The sequence below is a fragment of the Engystomops pustulosus genome, chromosome 11, assembly GCF_040894005.1.
Source record: "Engystomops pustulosus chromosome 11, aEngPut4.maternal, whole genome shotgun sequence".
Lineage (NCBI taxonomy): Eukaryota > Metazoa > Chordata > Amphibia > Anura > Leptodactylidae > Engystomops > Engystomops pustulosus.
In genome coordinates, this window is record NC_092421.1 from 75,407,125 (window position 1) to 75,429,755 (window position 22,631).

General features: G+C 51.2%; 1 protein-coding gene across 1 annotated transcript; it reads right to left on the minus strand.

Annotated features, from left to right (window-relative positions):
• Positions 1 to 4,029: 4,029 nt before the first annotated feature.
• FAM204A (family with sequence similarity 204 member A) lies at positions 4,030 to 20,107 on the minus strand. The gene is made up of 7 exons (XM_072129862.1): positions 19,833 to 20,107; positions 16,898 to 16,973; positions 11,082 to 11,124; positions 10,906 to 11,005; positions 10,698 to 10,787; positions 4,774 to 4,883; positions 4,030 to 4,638 (listed from the first exon to the last, which is right to left on the minus strand). The coding sequence occupies exons 1-7, from the start codon at positions 19,959 to 19,961 to the stop codon at positions 4,587 to 4,589; spliced, it is 600 nt and encodes a 199-aa protein (XP_071985963.1). The 5' UTR covers positions 19,962 to 20,107; the 3' UTR covers positions 4,030 to 4,586.
• Between the last annotated feature and the right edge of the window lie 2,524 nt (positions 20,108 to 22,631).

Consider the following 22,631-nt stretch of genomic DNA (forward strand, 5'->3'; position numbering starts at 1 on the left):
GAGGTTCATCCAGAGAAGGAAGGAGAGCGAAGATGCCAGACCTGCTCATACCTTCCTTACTGCTCATACTGCAGAATTATACACCGGCCGCCATTTATACAGACTTCGCTAAGGCACCAGCCATGAATCCATGAGCGGAGCAGGAGCCTGGTCCTCACATGACTGGACTAGAGACTGCGCACAGCAAATAGACTCCTCACATTAACAGGACGGCAATCAGGAGCCATGAATCGTCTGCAGGTGGGATTTGTGCAGTGTCCACACAAGAAGTCCTTCTGCTAGTACCAAAGTTACAAAAACACATTTTGTATCTTTGGTACACATTGCGACTGAGGAGCAAACAACATCATCTACACTGAAAAATTGTGTCAGATACATGAACTGCTGCCCAAGTTCCAGTCTTTACTCCCAGCTCTTTCTAGTCAAAACCCGAATATTCTATGACATTCAGAGGCCATAGACCTAAAGGACCGACCTACGGCTTCTGACCCATCATTCCCATCAGAAGTATCTGAGATCCGAGAAACCCAGATATTCTCCACACTTGGCCATCAAGGTGATTCCATATATAATAATCAGGTGGCCTCTGCCCAATTCTAAACCATCAATTTCCTTCAAAAGCAAGTACAAAACCTGGAAAAATCTGAAGCCAGATTCCAGGAAAGAAATTCTAGACTAGTCTGGACTCAAGTGTATAGAGGACTGTCTATGATTAAGGGGAAAAAAATTGTCTTAACTGAAAATATTAAAATTCTGATTGCTGAATGAAGTGCACAATGTCTATGCTGGGATTAGAACATGTAACATTCCCCCTCCTCAGACCCAGGTGTTACTCTTCTGGAAGAGATCCCAGCTCTCCCTAAACACAAAGATGTTCCTTCCCTTGTCAGTAAATCACTAAATTGGAAAAAGAAGCAGAGTAGTAGTATGGTATGCGGAAGTGGAGATCTGCACCTGGGGGTGGGAGGCCGAGTGCGAAATAAGCACCCACGGCCCGGGTGAGAGGGCAAGTGCGGAAAAACCCACCGGGGTGGAAGGCCGAGTGCGGGACAAACCCCCAGGGGTGGAAGGCCGAGTGCGGGACAAACCCCCAGGGGTGGAAGGCCGAGTGCGGGACAAACCCCCAGGGGTGGAAGGCCGAGTGCGGGACAAACCCCCTGGAGTGGAAGGCCGAGTGCGGGACAAACCCCCAGGGGTGGGGCGCCTGGTGCGTGACAAGCCCCCGGGGGTGGGAGGCCAAGTGCAGGACAAGCTCTCGGGGGTGGGAGGCCAGGGCGGGACAAGCCCTTGGGGGGGGGGGGGGGTTGAACAAGCCCTCGGGGGTAGGCGGTCGAGTGCGGGACAAGCCCCCGGGGGTGGAAGGTCGAGTGCCGGACAAGCCCCAGGGGGTGGAAAGAACAAGTGCGGGACAAGCTGTAGGAGTGGGGGGCCAGGTGCGGGAAAAGGACCCAGGGATAGGAGACCAGGAGACTAACCAATTAATTCATCATCCCTGATGCTTCCTTTATTGCAGTGTGCAGACTCTTTGTGGACTCTGTAGGATGTTTGTTTACATGTCTGTGCACTGATAAATAGCAGGAGATAACCGCTCATCCTGCTGCCCCCATCCCTGTGTCTGTGAGACGGAATGAGAGAAAAAAAAACACTGGAGGCTGCCATTATAGACGCACTGAAGGAGTGAGAAACAGGAAGTTGTGTAGAGATGCAAAGCACAGAGAAAGGCTGAAGCTCTTGGAGGAGGGAAAGGTACAGGTACATATCCATGCAGAGACCTGTCTAATGGAACAGATTAATTGAAGTGGCCAACCCCCTTTTAAACGAGGAAGAATCTCCAAAACCTACTTCAAAGCCACAACACAAGAATTCACTTCAACAAATCTACAAATGGCAACAAAACAAGTTCTTTCAGAAACAGTATTACTGTGAATGGAGTCTCAGATCTGTTATACAGATTAGTGTAAGTGACCTTCTCTTCATGGACACTGTATATTCTCTTGTTATATTCATCCATAATATCCTCATATAACTTCTATAACACAGGTGTCAGACTCACCAGGCGCTAGTCACATGCTTCCACCTCTTTTCCTGCCTTAACTATTAGTACCACATCGACTGTTCTCCAGTCCTGCTAGCCTAAGCCTGACACAAGTCTTAGAAGAGAAACCACACCCTAAACTTCTATTCCCAGGTGATTTGTTTTTAATTATTTGATGTCATTTATCTTATTGAGATCTTTGTAAGCCTGAGAACCCTGGGCCTGCTTTGCCTTATGCTTCCATCTTCATCCGCTTTCCTTCTATACCGAGACATCCTGTTGCCAGAAGGTTAAAAATGTTCCATATGATTTGTGTCCTATACATGATCTCCATTTCTCTTCATCATCCCTATAGTCACTAAAATCTTCTTAGTTGCTTATTGTTGAAGCTTCATTTGGTATTTTATTAAAGTCTTGTGTGATGTCTACCACCACCTTTATCCTATAGAGGAAAGAACTTCTGACGTGGGCGGAGCCAGTGCGGGTCATGGATCCTGTAATATACTAGACTGGCTGAATGTAGACATGATCCAATCTAAGCTCAATAAAATGTGTACAAGGCTCCTGGACCAGATGGGTTACAGCCCAGCGTCCTTAAAGAACTCAGTTCTGTTATTGCTGTACCACTGTCTAAAATCTTCAGGGATTCCGTAATGTCTGGTGCGGTGCCAAGTGACTGGCACAAGGCAAATGTGGTGCCAATTTTTAAAAAAGGCTCCAGAACCTCGCCAGGCAATTACAGGCCTGTAAGCTTAACTTCCATTGTGGGGAAATATTGGAAGGGTTAGTAAAAGACTATATATTGGAGGATGGGAGTAGTAGTACAAGCGGTGTAGTGTAATGCAGTCTATGGAGAATGGGGGGAGTAGTACAAGCCGTGTAGCGCAACAGTCTATGGAGGATGTTCATAGGCTGCAGGGTGACTTGGACACTGAGTGTTTGGTCGTCTACTTGGTAAAAGAGGTTCAATGTGGATAAATATAAGGTTATGAACCTGGGGGCTAATAATTCACATGCAACATATGTCCTTGGGGGAGTAAATCTGGGAGAGTCCCTTGTTGAGAAGGACCTAGGGGTACTAGTAGATCATAAATTAAATAGCAGCGCAATGTCAATCAGCTGCCTCTCATCATCTGGACTCGGGATAGGGATGTAATATTGTACAAGGTATTGGTTCGGCCTCACCTGGAATATACCGTCCAGTTCTGGGCTCCGGTCCATAAAAAGGATTCCCTGGAGCTGGAGAGGGAACAACGTACAGCCACAAAACTGATAAGGGGTATGGAGGGTCTCAGTTATGAGGAAAGATTAAAGCAACTAGATTTATTTAGTCTGGAAAAGAGACGACTACGAGGCGACATGATTAATTTATATAAATATATGAATGGTCCATACAAAAATATGGTGGTAAGTTGTTCCAGATTAAATCAAACCAAAAGACGAGGGGGCACTGTCTCTGTCTGGAGAAAACAAGGTTTAATCACCAGAGGCAACATGGCTTCTTTACTATGAGAACTGTCAGTCTGTGGAATAGCCGAGCTCAGGCGCTGGTCACAGCAGGGAGAGGAGAGAGCTTCAAGAAGGGTCTAGATGCCTTTTTACACCTAAATAATATTGACGATTATGTTATATAGAATTATTTCCCCTAAATCCCTTCCTCATCCAATCCCTTCCCTTCCTTGGTTGAACTTGATGGACAAGTGTCTTTTTTCAACCATATAAACTATGATACCTGCACATCAGATTTTGTATATGGTCCATTTGATAGGGCCATGGATAATGTCTTCAGTCACTGACAGCAAGCAGTGGATTTCATTATGGTGGACAATTAGTACCTAGTTACGAGCTACAGTGTAGTTCATACAGCAAATGAAAAAAAAAAAAGCAAAGAAAAAAGTCTGATCCTGAAGGACCCGGTGTAGGAGCAATTGCTGGACCATGCACCATCACGACTTGCAGGCCACAAGCTGCGCTGAAGAGAAACCTGATGTCACTTATTATCAAACAGTAGTTTATTACAAAATATAACAGGAGCGAGAGGGGCCTATGTGCTGGATCTGAACAATACGGACCAGAATCCCCTCATAAGTCCCATAGAAGTACGGCCGGTAAGTTCCATCATACACAAGTCTGATACATCAGTGAACAATCACTTATACCCCGAGGACCCCGTCCACTGAGGAACGTCAGTGGGCCCTGCATCCTAGGATTCACAGAAGACACAGCATGACTCGCGCAACCATCTATGATACCACCGGCTCCCGAGTGTTCACGTGGTTCATGTGTCTGGTCCAGTGTACCTTCTATCCACTCTAGTTACACATAGATCTGGGGACCGTCTCATGTCACGTGTACGTCTGTGGTCCCAGTATCCGTAACAAATAGGTTGCTGCTCCCCCCGTGGTCCGGGCTCCCCGCGTCACAAGTGGATTGGTGGTCCGGGCTCCCCGCTTCACAAGTGGATTGGTGGTCCGGGCTCCCCGCGTCACAAGTGGATTGGTGGTCCAGGCTCCCCGCGTCACATGTGGATTGGTGGTCCGGGCTCGCCGCGTCACATGTAGCCCATGTTACTTTTTGTCTCCCATCGCTTCTTGGCCTCAAATCTGTAAAAGACAACAAGTAATGGGCACCTGATGAGCTACAACTACAGACGAAGCCATGTCACATGATCTACAGCACAGGGGAAGGCCCCTTACGTTCAAAGGTAGTGGGGGCCATGTAGCCCCGTCTGCACTCACCCCCAGGCCACAGGCTTCTTCTTGTTGGCAGAGTCCCAGGAAGATTGCGGCTCCTCTTTGGCTTTCATGTGTCTGTGATAAGCAGCCGCCTTTGTGATCTTCACTGCAATCTGCAAAGAAAGACACTGGATGTGAGCGCAGCTCCGTGAATAGGGGATTACGGGATTAGAGCGATGGCGGGGAGGGGAGTGCGCTATTATCACGGCTGGAGATCTCTTCACATAATTGTCAGGACCAGAGCAAAACCACAAATCACACACTAGATCCAGGAGATGTTTACAAAGTATCCGGGACACAAACGAGGGGTCCGAGGGCGCCGATACTGTGCTACATCCCATCTACAAGTTAGTGGGCTACATCTACCCCCCGCACCATGTTCAGCATCTCGGAGGAGATTTCTACCTTCATACGGTCATCCCTGCTCCCTGGTAGTTCTACTCTATGAGAACGATAAAAGTCCACAGTGTACGGCAAAGGTCCACAATGTGTCATAAAGGTCCTCAACGTATGGCAAAGGTCTGTAGCGCACGTCAAAGGTCCCTAGTGTACAGCAAAGGTCCATAATGTATGATAAAGGTCCACAGTGGCGTACACTGTAGACCTTTACCATACATTATGGACCTTTGCCGTACAAAGGTCCCTAGTGTATAGCAAAGGTATATAATGTATGATAAAGGCCCACAGTGTGCAGCAAAGGTCCATAATGTACGATAAAGGTCCACAGTGTATGATAAAGGTCCACTGGAGCCCTATGCCCCAGAATCGTGTGTACCCGGCCTGCACCTCTCACATTACCTCTTCACCGCTTCTATCTGCTCTCATACAGAACTTAATACCAACCCGGCCTTTTGTAGAAAATCCACCGCACTTTTCACACCGAACATCTCGTATTTTGCTGCATTTTAATTAAGGTGTCTAAACATTATCACAGGGATGTGGAAATTGGTCTGAGGCTGCAGTCAAGAAAACTAAGCTCTAAAGGCTTTTTATCGCTATATTTCAGGAAGCCGGGGTGTAAAATGTTCTAATTTGGGCGATATTAAAAGCCATAAAAGGTCTTTCAGGAAGATTAATGGTACTTTGCTTGGATAGAAGATAAGGGCTTTAGCTGCTTTCAGAAGCCGGGTCTGGCGGCTCCCTCGAGGCGATCATCTTTACAGCCACTTAGAAGATTTGTAAAGCCGCGGCGTCACCTCCAGCCAATACTCAGGCGGCTCCAGGATTTTACTCTTCTCCTTCTTTAAATTCCTTTCAATTTTACAGGTTTAAAGTGTGTAAATCATCTCCTGGACAGTACACAATGCCGCGCCTTGTAATGTATCACCCCCACCCCTCCCCCGGACAGGCGGCTGCCCTGCAATGTTTGCAAAGCAAAACCAAATTTAAAGCGGAGTCACCGCAATGTGAGGTAGAGCGCCCCTGCAGGAGCCGCTGCATCACCTGCCGCAACAAGAGGTAGAGCGCCCCCGCAGGAGCCGCTGCATCACCTGCCGCAACAAGAGGTAGAGCGCCCCCGCAGGAGCCGCTGCATCACCTGCCGCAACAAGAGGTAGAGCGCCCCCGCAGGAGCCGCTGCATCACCTGCCGCAACAAGAGGTAGAGCGCCCCCGCAGGAGCCGCTGCATCACCTGCCGCAACAAGAGGTAGAGCGCCCCCGCAGGAGCCGCTGCATCACCTGCCGCATTTTACACATATTTATGATGGCGGAGAATTTACGATTGTCTTAACTTGAGCTCAACATTAGTGTCAAGCGCGTTTCCGTGGCGACGGCGAAGATCAAAGCGACAAAGAAGTAAAAAAAAAAAAAAAGAAGAAAAAACCTCAATTGTCTGATTAATCAAGTCAGCAAACAGCTTATTCCTTTCAGGCGGCATGCACGTATGAAAATGAGATTCCGGGAGCGCGGCTTTGTGCAGATTTGTTCATTCTTATCAGAACAAAGCCAGCGGCAGACTATTTCACGGATCATTGGCGCTGTCAGGCCTGATGCACAGAATGGGTGACAGCCCCTTATTCCGAGGCTTGAGGAAAATTAGCAAAAAAGTCGCCACAAATTACCCCCTCATCTTTATAGTAATGTGACATTATTCAGTTTTGTATCCAGTTTTCAATTTCGGTCACACTCCCTTCTAGATTGGGGGGAGATTCACGGGACTAGATGGAGGCGGTGCGAAACTGGGGTGCATGGATTGTGGGGGGGCCCAATTTTATCCCAACACCTGTATAGACCCTACACAATATTTCACCAGCGCCATGAACAGAGGCCCCACCATCCATAGAGGAGCACTACGACCCCCTGGCCACCCATCTATAGTGGAGCAGTGTACACACCCGTCATCCACAGAGGAGTGCTGCATCCCCTCCCCCCCACACATCTACAGAGGAGCGCTAGAGCTCTCCGTGTTTGTGTGGGTGTCCTCCGGGTTTCCTCCTACACTCCAAAAAATTCTGGTATGTTGATTAGATTGTGAGCCCCGTAATCTGTGTGCGCTATATAAATAATTATTGCAGCCCCCCCCCCTAACATCTACAGAGGAGTGCTGCACCCACCTGCACCCCCCCCCACAATCTATAGAGGAGCACTGTACACACCCGTCATCTACAGCGGAGCGCTGCACCACCTACAACCCCCCGCACAATCTATAGAGGAGCACTGTACACACCCATCAGCTATAGCGGAGCGCTGCACCACCTGCACATCCAAAGAGGAGCACAGCTATAGAGGAGCTCTGCACCCACCCCCCTCCCCATCTATAGAGAAGTGCTGCTACCCCCCTGCCACAGCACATCTACAGGGGAGCGCTGCACCCTCCTGCAGATCTACAGAGGAGCACAATATACCCCCTCTGTAATCGATAAAGGAGTGCTACCCCTTCCCCCGTCATATAGAGCAGCACGAAACCCCCCACTGTAATCAATAGAGGAGAACAACACCCACACCATATAGAGGAGCACGCCCCCCCCATCTTCGTTCTAGGTTTATCCTGTTGGGGTGAATCACGGAGCTACTCTCTGCTACGACTAGAGGTGTTACAGATGAGGAGCTAGTCTGACACCAAGACCCTCATTGGGGCCTTGGGGGGGGCATGGAGACCCCGTCCGGGGTGCCGAGTGATGCGGAGATCCTCTCCAGGGTGCGGTGTCCCCCAAGTCCTTCCCGCAAGTTGCGGAGACAATAAGTGGTGTTTTCGGTGGCGGCGGCGGCGGCTTTATCTCGCGTCGTGTAGAAGCTTATTAACGCGCTTTGAACTTAAAATCACATTTACAATAATGTGCCATCAACAGTTTTATAAGCTAATTAGAAAAAAAAGATTAATTAATGACGAGGCCGCTAATAAAATGGCAATCAGGAAGAAAGAATCCGAGGGAGCTAAGCCGCAACTACCAGCAATTAGCAGCTAATTACAAACAAATTATATATGTGTTTTGCTTTGGGCTTTCATTTACTAAAATGGGTTTAATTAAAAGAGAAAACACGCTGATTTATGTGGCAGCAGCACCGCGCGCTATTGTCTGCTGGAATCAGCCGCCCAATGACGTCACGCCCCGGCCCAGCATACACCCCTGACCCCGTGTAATTATCCGAAATTTATACCCACAAGTAAACAAACATCCAGCGGCGGCGGTCAGGGGGGGCTCATCCTCCGGGCTCTCACGGCTGCGCTGCGCAGGCTCTGATAACATGGATGCCAAGGTGACAGTCATCCTGGAGGGGTCCCCAGGGCCGGCCCCACGTAGCGGCAGTCCAGGGTCTGCGTCCAAGGCAGCGCGCGGAGCCAAGCAGCGGAGGCACCGGGGCGATGTGTTGTGCTGGCGCCCGGCCACCTCCATCAAAGCTGCCGCTTCCAAGATGCTATTTAAGGGCTTAGAAATGTTATACATCAGAAATTAGTTTCACCTATTAGGACAGGAACGGGATTAGGGATCTGCGGGAAGCGCGCCCCGAGCACACGGGTTATCAGCCTCCGCCAGCCCCGACCGCTGATTACTGAGAGAAATGAGCCGCATCACAAGGACAGGAGAACAAGAGCGCCACCCCAAGGAGGAACACGCAGGAGCCACAGATAGCAGGGATATTACACAGGAGGGGGTGACAGACAGCAGTGGTTTTATACAGAAGGGGGTGACATATCTGTCACCCCCTCCTGTATAAAACCACTGCTGTCTGTCACCCCCTCCTGTGTAATATCCCTGCTATCTGTCACCTGCTTCTGTATAATACCACTGCTATCTGTCACTCCCTCCTGTATAAAACCACTGCTAGAAGTGGTATTATACAGAAGCAGGTGACAGATAGCAGTGATATTACACAAGAGGAGGTGACAGATAGCAGTGATATTATACAGGAGGAGGTGACAGGTAGCAGGGATATTATACAGGAGGAGGTGACAGATATCAGTGATATTACACAGGAGGAGGTGACAGGTAGCAGGGATATTATACAGGAGGAGGTGACAGCAGTGATATTATACAGGAGGAGGTGACAGGTAGCAGGGATATTATACAGGAGGAGGTGACAGATAGCAGTGATATTATACAGGAGGAGGTGACAGGTAGCAGGGATATTACACAGGAGGAGGTGACAGATAGCAGTGATACTATACAGGAGGAGGTGACAGATAGCAGGGATATTATACAGGAGGAGGTGACAGATAGCAGTGATATTATACAGGAGGAGGTGACAGATAGCAGTGATATTACACAGGAGGAGGTGACAGGTAGCAGTGGTGTTATACAGGAAGAGGTGACAGATAGCAGGGATATTATACAGGAGGAGGTGACAGATAGCAGGGATATTATACAGGAGGAGGTTTTTGCCCTCAGTCTTAGCTAAATAATAATAAGAACTGAAAACATAAAAGAGACACATGATTACAGGACGCACGGCGCATACGCGAGATGTGCCTCATTGTAAAGTACGACTACGATTTTGCTTTTTTCCACATATCAGTAGTTCTCGTCATGTAGGAGAATTTCGCCTACGACTTTCATTACCCGTCTCCGGCAGCGTCTTTGTATCCTCCTCAGTTTAGCCTGTCCCTGCAGTAGATGTCTCCTATGATTATTCTGGGAGACAGATTCTAACTGCTGAAAGGGAGACGCTGCTACCCCTACTCACTTAGGAGGGAGGGGGAGATAAAATGATTCTCCTTCCTGCTCACTCTGGAGGACAGTGGAGACCATGTTATGATGTTGCTGCTCCCTGCTCACTCTGTAGGAAGTGGGGTATGATACGATGCTGCTCCCTGCTCACTATGGTGCGACAGCGAGGTCATATGATGCATCCGCTATCTGCTCACTCTGCAGGAAGTGAGTGATCATGTGATGCTGCTGCTTCCTGATCACTCCGGAAGCAGGTGGAGATCATGTGATAGTGCTGCACCCTGCTCACTCTGGAAAGAGGCGGAGGTCATGTGATGCTGCTGATCTCTGCTCACTCTCCAGGAAGGCAGAGGTCTTGTGATAAGGCTGCTCCCTGCTGGTACTACAAGGACAGGGGATAATGTTATGATGCTGCTACCTGCTCACTCTGGAGGTGGAGATCAAGTGATGATGCTACTTCCTACTCAATCAGGAGGATAGTTGAGCCCATATGATGCTGCAACCCCTGCTCACTCTGAAGGAAGAGGGAGCTAATCTGATATAATCTGATACTACTGCTCCCTGCTCACTTTGGAGAGAGGGGAGATCATGTGACGCAGTTATATGTATATTTGTAGCTAGCAGGACGGCTCTATTCTTTGCAGGACAATTCAGCATCCACAAGGCTCCCCTGTTCTTTATCCCTCCCTCCATCTATGACTTTTCAGAATTTTCTCTTTACCCGCACAACAAGCTGCATCACACACTGCAGCACCAAGTGCAGATTCTACTCATTGGTCACTATCTACACAGCAGGGAAGCTGTTACCCCTTAGTGCTCACCTCTCGGGTGGCCAGGCTGTCACTCAGCTCTTCCGCTTTCTCAATGTCTCCCGTCTTCAGAGCTTCATCCAGGTTTTGCTCCATTCGAGACTACAGAGAAATAAGACAACCTAAGAGCGCAGCACATAACAGCCCCAGGAGAGGGCACCACACACCAGGCGTGAGATCTATAGGTGGAGACACTGTACACTGACCCTATGGCACTCACCTTCTTCATGACCTTCTGGCAAACGGGAGGCTCCAGGTGGTCATTGGCACCAAAGTACTTCTGTAGGGTGTGGAGGGCGGAGGGCGACGCTGCTGCGCGGCTGTGACAGAACATATAGAAACAATATACAATGTATACAAGCCCTGGGCACAAAACATTCCCAAACCCCCTCATACCTCTCACCAGCCGCCTGCGCCTCCAGGGGGCGCTCTGGATTCACTAGAGGGAAATAAAGAGAAAATAGAGAAATTAGTCCTTATAGAGAGTCTGTCCTTATATAAAGAGGAAGAGCACGCTCCATCTAGTCTCCCCTTATAATAGGAGGAGAGGACACGCTCCATCTAGTCTCACCTTATATTAGGAGAGGACACGCTCCATCTAGTCTCACCTTATATTAGGAGAGGACACGCTCCATCTGGTCTCCCCTTATATTAGGAGGAGAGGACACGCTCCATCTAGTCTCCCCTTATATAAGGAGGAGAGGACACGCTCCATCTACTCTCCCCTTATATTAGGAGGAGAGGACACGCTCCATCTAGTCTCCCCTTATATTAGGAGGAGAGGACATTCTCCATCTAGTCTCCCCTTATATTAGGAGGAGAGGACACGCTCCATCTACTCTCCCCTTATATTAGGAGGAGAGGACACGCTCCATCTAGTCTCCCCTTATATAAGGAGGAGAGGACACGCTCCATCTAGTCTCCCCTTATATAAGGAGGAGAGGACACGCTCCATCTAGTCTCCCCTTATATTAGGAGGAGAGGACACGCTCCATCTAGTCTCCCCTTATATTAGGAAAGGACACGCTCCATCTAGTCTCCCCTTATATTAGGAGAGGACACGCTCCATCTAGTCTCCCCTTATATTAGGAGAGGACACACTCCATCTAGTCTCCCCTTATATTAGGAGGAGAGGACACGCTCCATCTAGTCTCCCCTTATATTAGGAGAGGACACGCTCCATCTAGTCTCCCCTTATATTAGGAAAGGACACGCTCCATCTAGTCTCCCCTTATATTAGGAGAGGACACGCTCCATCTAGTCTCCCCTTATATTAGGAGAGGACACACTCCATCTAGTCTCCCCTTATATTAGGAGGAGAGGACACGCTCCATCTAGTCTCCCCTTATATTAGGAGGAGAGGACACGCTCCATCTAGTCTCCCCTTATATTAGGAGGAGAGGACACGCTCCATCTAGTCTCCCCTTATATTAGGAGGAGAGGACACGCTCCATCTAGTCTCCCCTTATATTAGGAGGAGAGGACACGCTCCATCTACTCTCCCCTTATATTAGGAGGAGAGGACACGCTCCATCTGGTCTCCCTTTATATTAGGAGGAGAGGACACGCTCCATCTAGTCTCCCCTTATATAAGGAGAGGACACGCTCCATCTAGTCTCCCCTTATATAAGGAGGAGTGGACAGGCTCCATCTAGTCTCCCCTTATATTAGGAGGAGAGGACACGCTCCATCTAGTCTCCCCTTATATTAGGAGGAGAGGACACGCTCCATCTAGTCTCCCCTTATATTAGGAGGAGAGGACACGCTCCATCTAGTCTCCCCTTATATTAGGAGGAGAGGACACGCTCCATCTAGTCTCCCCTTATATTAGGAGAGGACACGCTCCATCTAGTCTCCCCTTATATTAGGAGGAGAGGACACGCTCCATCTGGTCTCCCCTTATATTAGGAGGAGAGGACACGCTCCATCTAGTCTCCCCTTATATAAGAAGAGGACACGCTCCATCTACTCTCCCCTTATATTAGGAGGAGAGGACACGCTCCATCTAGTCTCCCCTTATATTAGGAGGAGAGGACACGCTCCATCTAGTCTCCCCTTATATTAGGAGGAGAGGACACGCTCCATCTAGTCTCCCCTTATATTAGGAGGAGAGGACACGCTCCATCTAGTCTCCCCTTATATAAGGAGGAGTGGACACGCTCCATCTAGTCTCCCCTTATATTAGGAGGAGAGGACACGCTCCATCTAGTCTCCCCTTATATTAGGAGGCGAGGACACGATCCATCTAGTCTCCCCTTATATTAGGAGGAGAGGACACGCTCCATCTAGTCTCCCCTTATATTAGGAGGAGAGGACACGCTCCATCTAGTCTCCCCTTATATTAGGAGGAGAGGACACGCTCCATCAAGTCTCCCCTTATATTAGGAGGAGAGGACACGCTCCATCTAGTCTCCCCTTATATTAGGAGGAGAGGACACGCTCCATCTAGTCTCCCCTTATATTAGGAGGAGAGGACACGCTCCATCTAGTCTCCCCTTATATTAGGAGGAGAGGACACGCTCCATCTAGTCTCCCCTTATATAAGGAGAGGACACGCTCCATCTAGTCTCCCCTTATATTAGGAGGAGAGGACACGCTCCATCTGGTCTCCCCTTATATTAGGAGGAGAGGACACGCTCCATCTAGTCTCCCCTTATATTAGGAGGAGAGGACACGCTCCATCTGGTCTCCCCTTATATTAGGAGGAGAGGACACGCTCCATCTGGTCTCCCCTTATATTAGGAGGAGAGGACACGCTCCATCTAGTCTCCCCTTATATTAGGAGGAGAGGACACGCTCCATCTAGTCTCCCCTTATATTAGGAGAGGACACGCTCCATCTAGTCTCCCCTTATATTAGGAGGAGAGGACACGCTCCATCTAGTCTCCCCTTATATTAGGAGAGGACACGCTCCATCTAGTCTCCCCTTATATTAGGAGAGGACACGCTCCATCTAGTCTCCCCTTATATTAGGAGAGGACACGCTCCATCTAGTCTCCCCTTATATAAGGAGGAGAGGACACGCTCCATCTAGTCTCCCCTTATATTAGGAGAGGACACGCTCCATCTAGTCTCCCCTTATATTAGGAGAGGACACGCTCCATCTAGTCTCCCCTTATATTAGGAGGAGAGGACACGCTCCATCTAGTCTCCCCTTATATTAGGAGGAGAGGACACGCTCCATCTAGTCTCCCCTTATATTAGGAGGAGAGGACACGCTCCATCTAGTCTCCCCTTATATAAGGAGGAGTGGACAGGCTCCATCTGGTCTCCCCTTATATTAGGAGGAGAGGACACGCTCCATCTAGTCTCCCCTTATATAAGGAGGAGTGGACAGGCTCCATCTGGTCTCCCCTTATATTAGGAGGAGAGGACACGCTCCATCTAGTCTCCCCTTATATTAGGAGAGGACACGCTCCATCTAGTCTCCCCTTATATTAGGAGGAGAGGACACGCTCCATCTAGTCTCCCCTTATATTAGGAGAGGACACGCTCCATCTAGTCTCCCCTTATATTAGGAGGAGAGGACACGCTCCATCTAGTCTCCCCTTATATTAGGAGGAGAGGACACGCTCCATCTAGTCTCCCCTTATATTAGGAGGAGAGGACACGCTCCATCTAGTCTCCCCTTATATTAGGAGGAGAGGACACGCTCCATCTAGTCTCCCCTTATATTAGGAGAGGACACGCTCCATCTAGTCTCCCCTTATATTAGGAGGAGAGGACACGCTCCATCTAGTCTCCCCTTATATTAGGAGAGGACACGCTCCATCTAGTCTCCCCTTATATTAGGAGGAGAGGACACGCTCCATCTAGTCTCCCCTTATATTAGGAGGAGAGGACACGCTCCATCTAGTCTCCCCTTATATTAGGAGGAGAGGACACGCTCCATCTAGTCTCCCCTTATATTAGGAGGAGAGGACACGCTCCATCTAGTCTCCCCTTATATAAGGAGGAGTGGACACGCTCCATCTAGTCTCCCCTTATATTAGGAGGAGAGGACACGCTCCATCTAGTCTCCCCTTATATTAGGAGGAGAGGACACGCTCCATCTAGTCTCCCCTTATATTAGGAGAGGACACGCTCCATCTAGTCTCCCCTTATATTAGGAGGAGAGGACACGCTCCATCTGGTCTCCCCTTATATTAGGAGGAGAGGACACGCTCCATCTAGTCTCCCCTTATATAAGGAGGAGAGGACACGCTCCATCTAGTCTCCCCTTATATAAGGAGAGGACACGCTCCATCTAGTCTCCCCTTATATTAGGAGAGGACACGCTCCATCTACTCTCCCCTTATATTAGGAGGAGAGGACACGCTCCATCTAGTCTCCCCTTATATTAGGAGAGGACACGCTCCATCTAGTCTCCCCTTATATTAGGAGGAGAGGACACGCTCCATCTAGTCTCCCCTTATATAAGGAGAGGACACGCTCCATCTAGTCTCCCCTTATATTAGGAGGAGAGGACACGCTCCATCTAGTCTCCCCTTATATTAGGAGGAGAGGACACGCTCCATCTAGTCTCCCCTTATATTAGGAGGAGAGGACACGCTCCATCTAGTCTCCCCTTATATTAGGAGGAGAGGACACGCTCCATCTGGTCTCCCCTTATATTAGGAGAGGACACGCTTCATCTAGTCTCCCCTTATATTAGGAGGAGAGGACACGCTCCATCTAGTCTCCCCTTATATTAGGAGGAGAGGACACGCTCCATCAAGTCTCCCCTTATATTAGGAGGAGAGGACACGCTCCATCTACTCTCCCCTTATATTAGGAGGAGAGGACACGCTCCATCTAGTCTCCCCTTATATTAGGAGAGGACACGCTCCATCTAGTCTCCCCTTATATTAGGAGAGGACACGATCCATCTAGTCTCCCCTTATATTAGGAGGAGAGGACACGCTCCATCTAGTCTCCCCTTATATAAGGAGAGGACACGCTCCATCTAGTCTCCCCTTATAATAGGAGGAGATGACACGCTCCATCAAGTCTCCCCTTATATTAGGAGAGGACACGCTCCATCTAGTCTCCCCTTATAATAGGAGGAGATGACACGCTCCATCAAGTCTCCCCTTATATTAGGAGAGGACACGCTCCATCAAGTCTCCCCTTATATTAGGAGGAGAGGACACGCTCCATCTACTCTCCCCTTATATTAGGAGGAGAGGACACGCTCCATCTAGTCTCCCCTTATATTAGGAGGAGAGGACACGCTCCATCTAGTCTCCCCTTATATTAGGAGAGGACACGCTCCATCTAGTCTCCCCTTATATTAGGAGGAGAGGACACGCTCCATCTAGTCTCCCCTTATATAAGGAGGAGAGGACACGCTCCATCTAGTCTCCCCTTATATAAGGAGAGGACACGCTCCATCTAGTCTCCCCTTATATTAGGAGGAGAGGACACGCTCCATCTACTCTCCCCTTATATTAGGAGGAGAGGACACGCTCCATCTAGTCTCCCCTTATATTAGGAGGAGAGGACACGCTCCATCTAGTCTCCCCTTATATTAGGAGGAGAGGACACGCTCCATCTAGTCTCCCCTTATATTAGGAGGAGAGGACACGCTCCATCAAGTCTCCCCTTATATTAGGAGGAGAGGACACGCTCCATCTACTCTCCCCTTATATTAGGAGGAGAGGACACGCTCCATCTAGTCTCCCCTTATATTAGGAGAGGACACGCTCCATCTAGTCTCCCCTTATATTAGGAGAGGACACGCTCCATCTAGTCTCCCCTTATATTAGGAGGAGAGGACACGCTCCATCTACTCTCCCCTTATATTAGGAGGAGAGGACACGCTCCATCTAGTCTCCCCTTATATTAGGAGGCGAGGACACGATCCATCTAGTCTCCCCTTATATTAGGAGAGGACACGCTCCATCTAGTCTCCCCTTATATTAGGAGAGGACACGCTCCATCTAGTCTCCCCTTATATTAGGAGAGGACACGCTCCATCTAGTCTCCCCTTATATTAGGAGAGGACACGCTCCATCTAGTCTCCCCTTATATTAGGAGAGGACACGCTCCATCTAGTCTCCCCTTATATTAGGAGAGGACACGCTCCATCTAGTCTCCCCTTATATTAGGAGAGGACACGCTCCATCTAGTCTCCCCTTATATTAGGAGGAGAGGACACGCTCCATCTAGTCTCCCCTTATATTAGGAGAGGACACGCTCCATCTAGTCTCCCCTTATAGGTTAGTTATTACCTTTCCGGCGTTTCCGTCTCTTCTTCGTCGTCTTGGACTGAAGTGCGGAGCGTTTCCTCTGAAGATCCAAAAATTTCTAACAAACAGAGAAGTAAATAAACAGAAGTTAGGACAAGGCAAAGGAAGTGGCGCATATACTGTATACGGGGGAGGACAGGGGGTATATACTGTATACAGGGGGAGGACAGGGGGTATATACTGTATACAGGGGGAGGACAGGGGGTATATACTGTATACGGGGGAGGACAGGGGGTATATACTGTATACAGGGGGAGGACAGGGGGTATATACTGTATACAGGGGGAGGACAGGGGGTATATACTGTATACAGGGGGAGGACAGGGGGTATATACTGTATACAGGGGGAGGACAGGGGGTATATACTGTATACAGGGAGCGGACAGGGGGTATATACTGTAAACAGGGAGCGGACAGGGGGTATATACTGTAAACAGGGAGCGGACAGGGGGTATATACTGTATACAGGGGGTATATACTGTATACAGGGGCGGACAGGGGGTATATACTGTATACAGGGGGGGACAGGGGGTATATACTGTATACAGGGGGAGGACAGGGGGTATATACTGTATACAGGGGGAGGACAGGGGGTATATACTGTATACAGGGGGAGGACAGGGGGTATATACTGTATACAGGGGGCGGACAGGGGGTATATACTGTATACAGGGGGGGACAGGGGGTATATACTGTATACAGGGGGCGGACAGGGGGTATATACTGTATACAGGGGGCGGACAGGGGGTATATACTGTATACAGGGGGCGGACAGGGGGTATATACTGTATACAGGGGGAGGACAGGGGGTATATACTGTATACAGGGGGTGGCAGGGGGTATATACTGTATACGGGGGAGGACAGGGGGTATATACTGTATACAGGGGGAGGACAGGGGGTATATACTGTATACAGGGGGAGGACAGGGGGTATATACTGTATACAGGGGGAGGACAGGGGGTATATACTGTATACAGGGGGAGGACAGGGGGTATATACTGTATACAGGGGGAGGACAGGGGGTATATACTGTATACAGGGGGAGGACAGGGGGTATATACTGTATATAGGGGGTGGCAGGGGGTATATACTGTATACAGGGGGAGGACAGGGGGTATATACTGTATACGGGGGAGGATAGGGGTATATACTGTATACAGGGGGCGGACAGGGGGTATATACTGTATACAGGGGGAGGACAGGGGGTATATACTGTATACAGGGGGAGGACAGGGGGTATATACTGTATACAGGGGGTGGCAGGGGGTATATACTGTATACAGGGGGAGGACAGGGGGTATATACTGTATACAGGGTGAGGACAGGGGGTATATACTGTATACGGGGGAGGACAGGGGGTATATACTGTATACAGGGGGAGGACAGGGGGTATATACTGTATACAGGGGGAGGACAGGGGGTATATACTGTATATAGGGGGTGGCAGGGGGTATATACTGTATACAGGGGGAGGACAGGGGGTATATACTGTATACAGGGGGAGGATAGGGGTATATACTGTATACAGGGTGAGGACAGGGGGTATATACTGTATACAGGGGGCGGACAGGGGGTATATACTGTATACAGGAGGAGGACAGGGGGTATATACTGTATACAGGGGGAGGACAGGGGGTATATACTGTATACAGGGGGAGGACAGGGGGTATATACTGTATACAGGGGGAGGACAGGGGGTATATACTGTATACAGGGGAGGACAGGGGGTATATACTGTTTACAGGGGGAGGACACGGGGTATATACTGTATACAGGGGGAGGACAGGGGGTATATACTGTATACAGGGGGAGGACAGGGGGTATATACTGTATACAGGGGGAGGACAGGGGGTATATACTGTATACAGGGGGAGGACAGGGGCTATATACTGTATACAGGGGGAGGACAGGGGCTATATACTGTATACAGGGGGAGGACAGGGGGTATATACTGTATACAGGGGGGGGCAAGGGGTATATACTGTATACAGGGGGAGGACAGGGGGTATATACTGTATACAGGGGGAGGACAGGGGCTATATACTGTATACAGGGGGAGGACAGGGGCTATATACTGTATACAGGGGGAGGACAGGGGCTATATACTGTATACAGGGGGTATATACTGTATACAGGGGCGGACAGGGGGTATATACTGTATACAGGGGGAGGACAGGGGGTATATGCTGTATACAGGGGCTATATACTGTATACAGGGGGAGGGACAGGGGGTATATGCTGTATACAGGGGGAGGACAGGGGGTATATACTGTATACAGGGGGAGGACAGGGGGTATATACTGTATACAGGGGGAAGACAGGGGCTATATACTGTATACAGGGGGAGGACAGGGGGTATATACTGTATACAGGGGGAGGACAGGGGGTATATACTGTATACAGCGGGAGGACAGGGGGTATATACTGTATACAGGGGGAAGACAGGGGGTATATACTGTATACAGGGGGAAGACAGGGGGTATATACTGTATACAGGGGGTATATACTGTATACAGGGGCGGACAGGGGGTATAAACTGTATACAGGGGGTATATGCTGTATACAGGTGGAGGACAGGGGCTATATACTGTATACAGGAGAGGACAGGGGCTATATACTGTATACAGGGGGAGGGACAGGGGGTATATACTGTATACAGGAGAGGACAGGGGGTAAATACTGTATACACGAGAGGACAGGGGGTAAATACTGTATACACGAGAGGACAGGGGGTACTGTATACAGGGGGAGGACAGGGGGTATATACTGTATACAGGGGGAGGACAGGGGGTATATACTGTATACAGGAGAGGACAGGGGGTAAATACTGTATACAGGAGAGGACAGGGGGTAAATACTGTATACAGGAGAGGACAGGGGGTATATACTGTATACAGAGGTGTGCAGTTACGTACAGTGACGCATCTCTCGGGCACAGCGGGTGTTTGGGGTGTGCTCCCCGGGCCGCCCCCGTCCTCCTCCTCCCCGCTGGAGATGTCGCTCTCGGTGACGCCCGCAGGTAGGAGGCCGCTCCACATCGCCATCGATTTTCGGTCACAGATGAGGCTCCGCCCAACAGGGGGCGTGTGTTCAGCGAAACCAATCACAGTACGAGACGCTAAGAGCAGCGACTACAGTTACCATGGAGACTGGCGCTGCACGCCGGAAGTGGGGAGTGCAGCCCCGAATTCCCTCCCTCAATCTCCTTTCCCTGACTCCCTCTCCTTCTCCTCCTGTAAATTTATACAGGACCCTCTCCTCCTGTGTCTCTCCATTCCTGCTCCTACTATTTTCCCCAGGACCCTCACCTCCTCCTCTCCTTTAGCCCCCAGGCCCCTCTCCTCCTCCTCCTGTACCCCCCAGGCCCCTCTCCTCCTCTCCTGTACCTCCCGGACCCTCTCCTCCTCTCCTGTACCCCCCAGGCCCCTCTCCTCCTCTCCTGTACCCTCCAGGCCCCTCTCCTCCTCCTTCTGTACCCTCCAGGACCCTCTCCTGTACCCTCTCCTCCTCTCCTGTACCCCCAGGCCCCTCTCCTCCTCTCCTGTACCCCCCAGGCCCCTCTCCTCCTCGCCTGTACCCCCAGGCCCCTCTCCTCCTCCTTCTGTACCCTCCAGGCCCCTCTCCTCCTCCTTCTGTACCCTCCAGGCCCCTCTCCTCCTCCTTCTGTACCCTCCAGGCCCCTCTCCTCCTCCTTCTGTATCCTCCAGGACCCTCTCCTCCTCTCCTGTACCCCCAGGCTTCTCTCCTCCTCTCCTGTACCCTCCAGGACCCTCTCCTCCTCTCCTGTACCCCCAGGACCCTCTCCTCCTCTCCTGTATTCCCCAGGCCCCTCTCCTCCTCTCCTGTACCCCCCAGGCCCCTCTCCTCCTCCTTCTGTACCCTCCAGGACGCTCTCCTCCTCTCCTGTACCCCCCAGGACCCTCTCCTCCTCTCCTGTACCCCCCAGGCCCTTCTCCTCCTCTCCTGTACCCCCAGGCTTCTCTCCTCCTCCCTTGTACCCCCAGGCCACTCTCCTCCTCCTCTCCTGTACCCCTCAGGCCTCTCTCCTCCTCTCCTGTACCCCCCAGGCCCCTCTCCTCCTCCTCATGTACCCCCAGGCTTCTCTCCTCCTCTCTTGTACCCCCAGGCCACTCTCCTCCTCCTCTCCTGTACCCCCCAGGACCCTCTTCTCCTCTCCTGTACCCCCCAGGACCCTCTCCTGTCCCCCCAGGACCCTCTCCTCCTCTCCTGGACCCCCCAGGACCCTCTCCTCCTCCTCCTTTACCCCCCAGGCCCCTCTCCTCCTCCTCCTGTACCCCCCAGGCCCCTCTCCTCCTCCTCCTGTACCCCCCAGGTCCTTCTCCTCCTCTCCTGTACCCCCCAGGTCCTTCTCCTCCTCTCCTGTACCCCCCAGGACCTTCTCCTCCTCTCCTGTACGCCCCAGGACCCTCTCCTCCTCTCCTGTACCCCCCTGGACCCTCTCCTGTACCCCCAGGCCCCTCTCCTCCTCCTCCTGTACCCCCAGGCTTCTCTCCTCCTCTCTTGTACCCCCAGGCTTCTCTCCTCCTCTCTTGTACCCCCAGGCCACTCTCCTACTCCTCTCCTGTACCCCCCAGGACCCTCTCCTCCTCTCCTGTACCCACCAGGACCCTCTCCTCCTCTCCTGTACCCCCCAGGCCCCTCTCCTCCTCCTCCTCCTGTACCCCCAGGCTTCTCTCCTCCTCTCTTGTACCCCCAGGCCACTCTCCTCCTCCTCTCTTGTACCCCCAGGCCACTCTCCTCCTCCTCTCCTGTACCCCCCAGAACCCTCTCCTCCTCTCCTGTACCCACCAGGACCCTCTCCTCCTCTCCTGTACCCCCCAGGCCCCTCTCCTCCTCCTCCTGTACCCCCAGGCTTCTCTCCTCTCTTGTACCCCCAGGCCACTCTCCTCCTCCTCTCCTGTACCCCTCAGGCCTCTCTTCTCTTTCTCTTATACCCCCCAGGACCCTCTCCTCCTCTCCTGTACCCCCCAGACCCCTCTCCTCCTCCTGTACCCCCAGGCTTCTTTCCTCCTCTCTTGTACCCCCAGGCCACTCTCCTCCTCCTCTCCTGTACCCCTCAGGCCTCTCCTCCTCTCCTATACCCCCCAGGCCCCTCTCCTCCTCCTCCTGTACCCCCAGGCTTCTCTCCTCCTCTCTTGTACCCCCAGGCCACTCTCCTCCTCCTCTCCTGTACCCCTCAGGCCTCTCTCCTCCTCTCCTGTACCCCTCAGGCCTCTCTCCTCCTCTCCTGTACCCCTCAGGCCTCTCTCCTCCTCTCCTGTACCCCTCAGGCCTCTCTCCTCCTCCTCCTGTACCCCCAGGCTTCTCTCCTCCTCTCTTGTACCCCCAGGCCTCTCTCCTCCTCTCCTATACCCCCCAGGCCCCTCTCCTCCTCTCTTGTACCCCCAGGCTTCTCTCCTCCTCTCTTGTACCCCCAGGCCACTCTCCTCCTCCTCTCCTGTACCCCCCAGGACCCTCTCCTCCTCTCCTGTACCCCCCAGGACCCTCTCCTCCTCTCCTGTACCCCCCAGGCCCCTCTCCTCCTCCTCCTGTACCCCCAGGCTTCTCTCCTCCTCTCTTGTACCCCCAGGCCACTCTCCTCCTCCTCTCCTGTACCCCTCAGGCCTCTCTCCTCTTCTTCTCTTATACCCCCCAGGACCCTCTCCTCCTCCTGTACCCCCCAGGACCCTCTCCTCCTGTTCTCTTGTACCCCC

Coding starts and splice junctions, on each gene's coding strand:
- FAM204A (XM_072129862.1), bottom strand. CDS start 19,961: ATGGCGATGTGGAGCGGCCTCCTACCTGCGGGCGTCACCGAGAGCGAC. Junction 16,974..19,832: donor TGCCCGAGAGATGCGTCACT/GTACGTAACTGC, acceptor TCTGTTTGTTAG/AAATTTTTGGATCTTCAGAG. Junction 4,639..4,773: donor AAGAAGCCTGTGGCCTGGGG/GTGAGTGCAGAC, acceptor TGTCTTTTACAG/ATTTGAGGCCAAGAAGCGAT.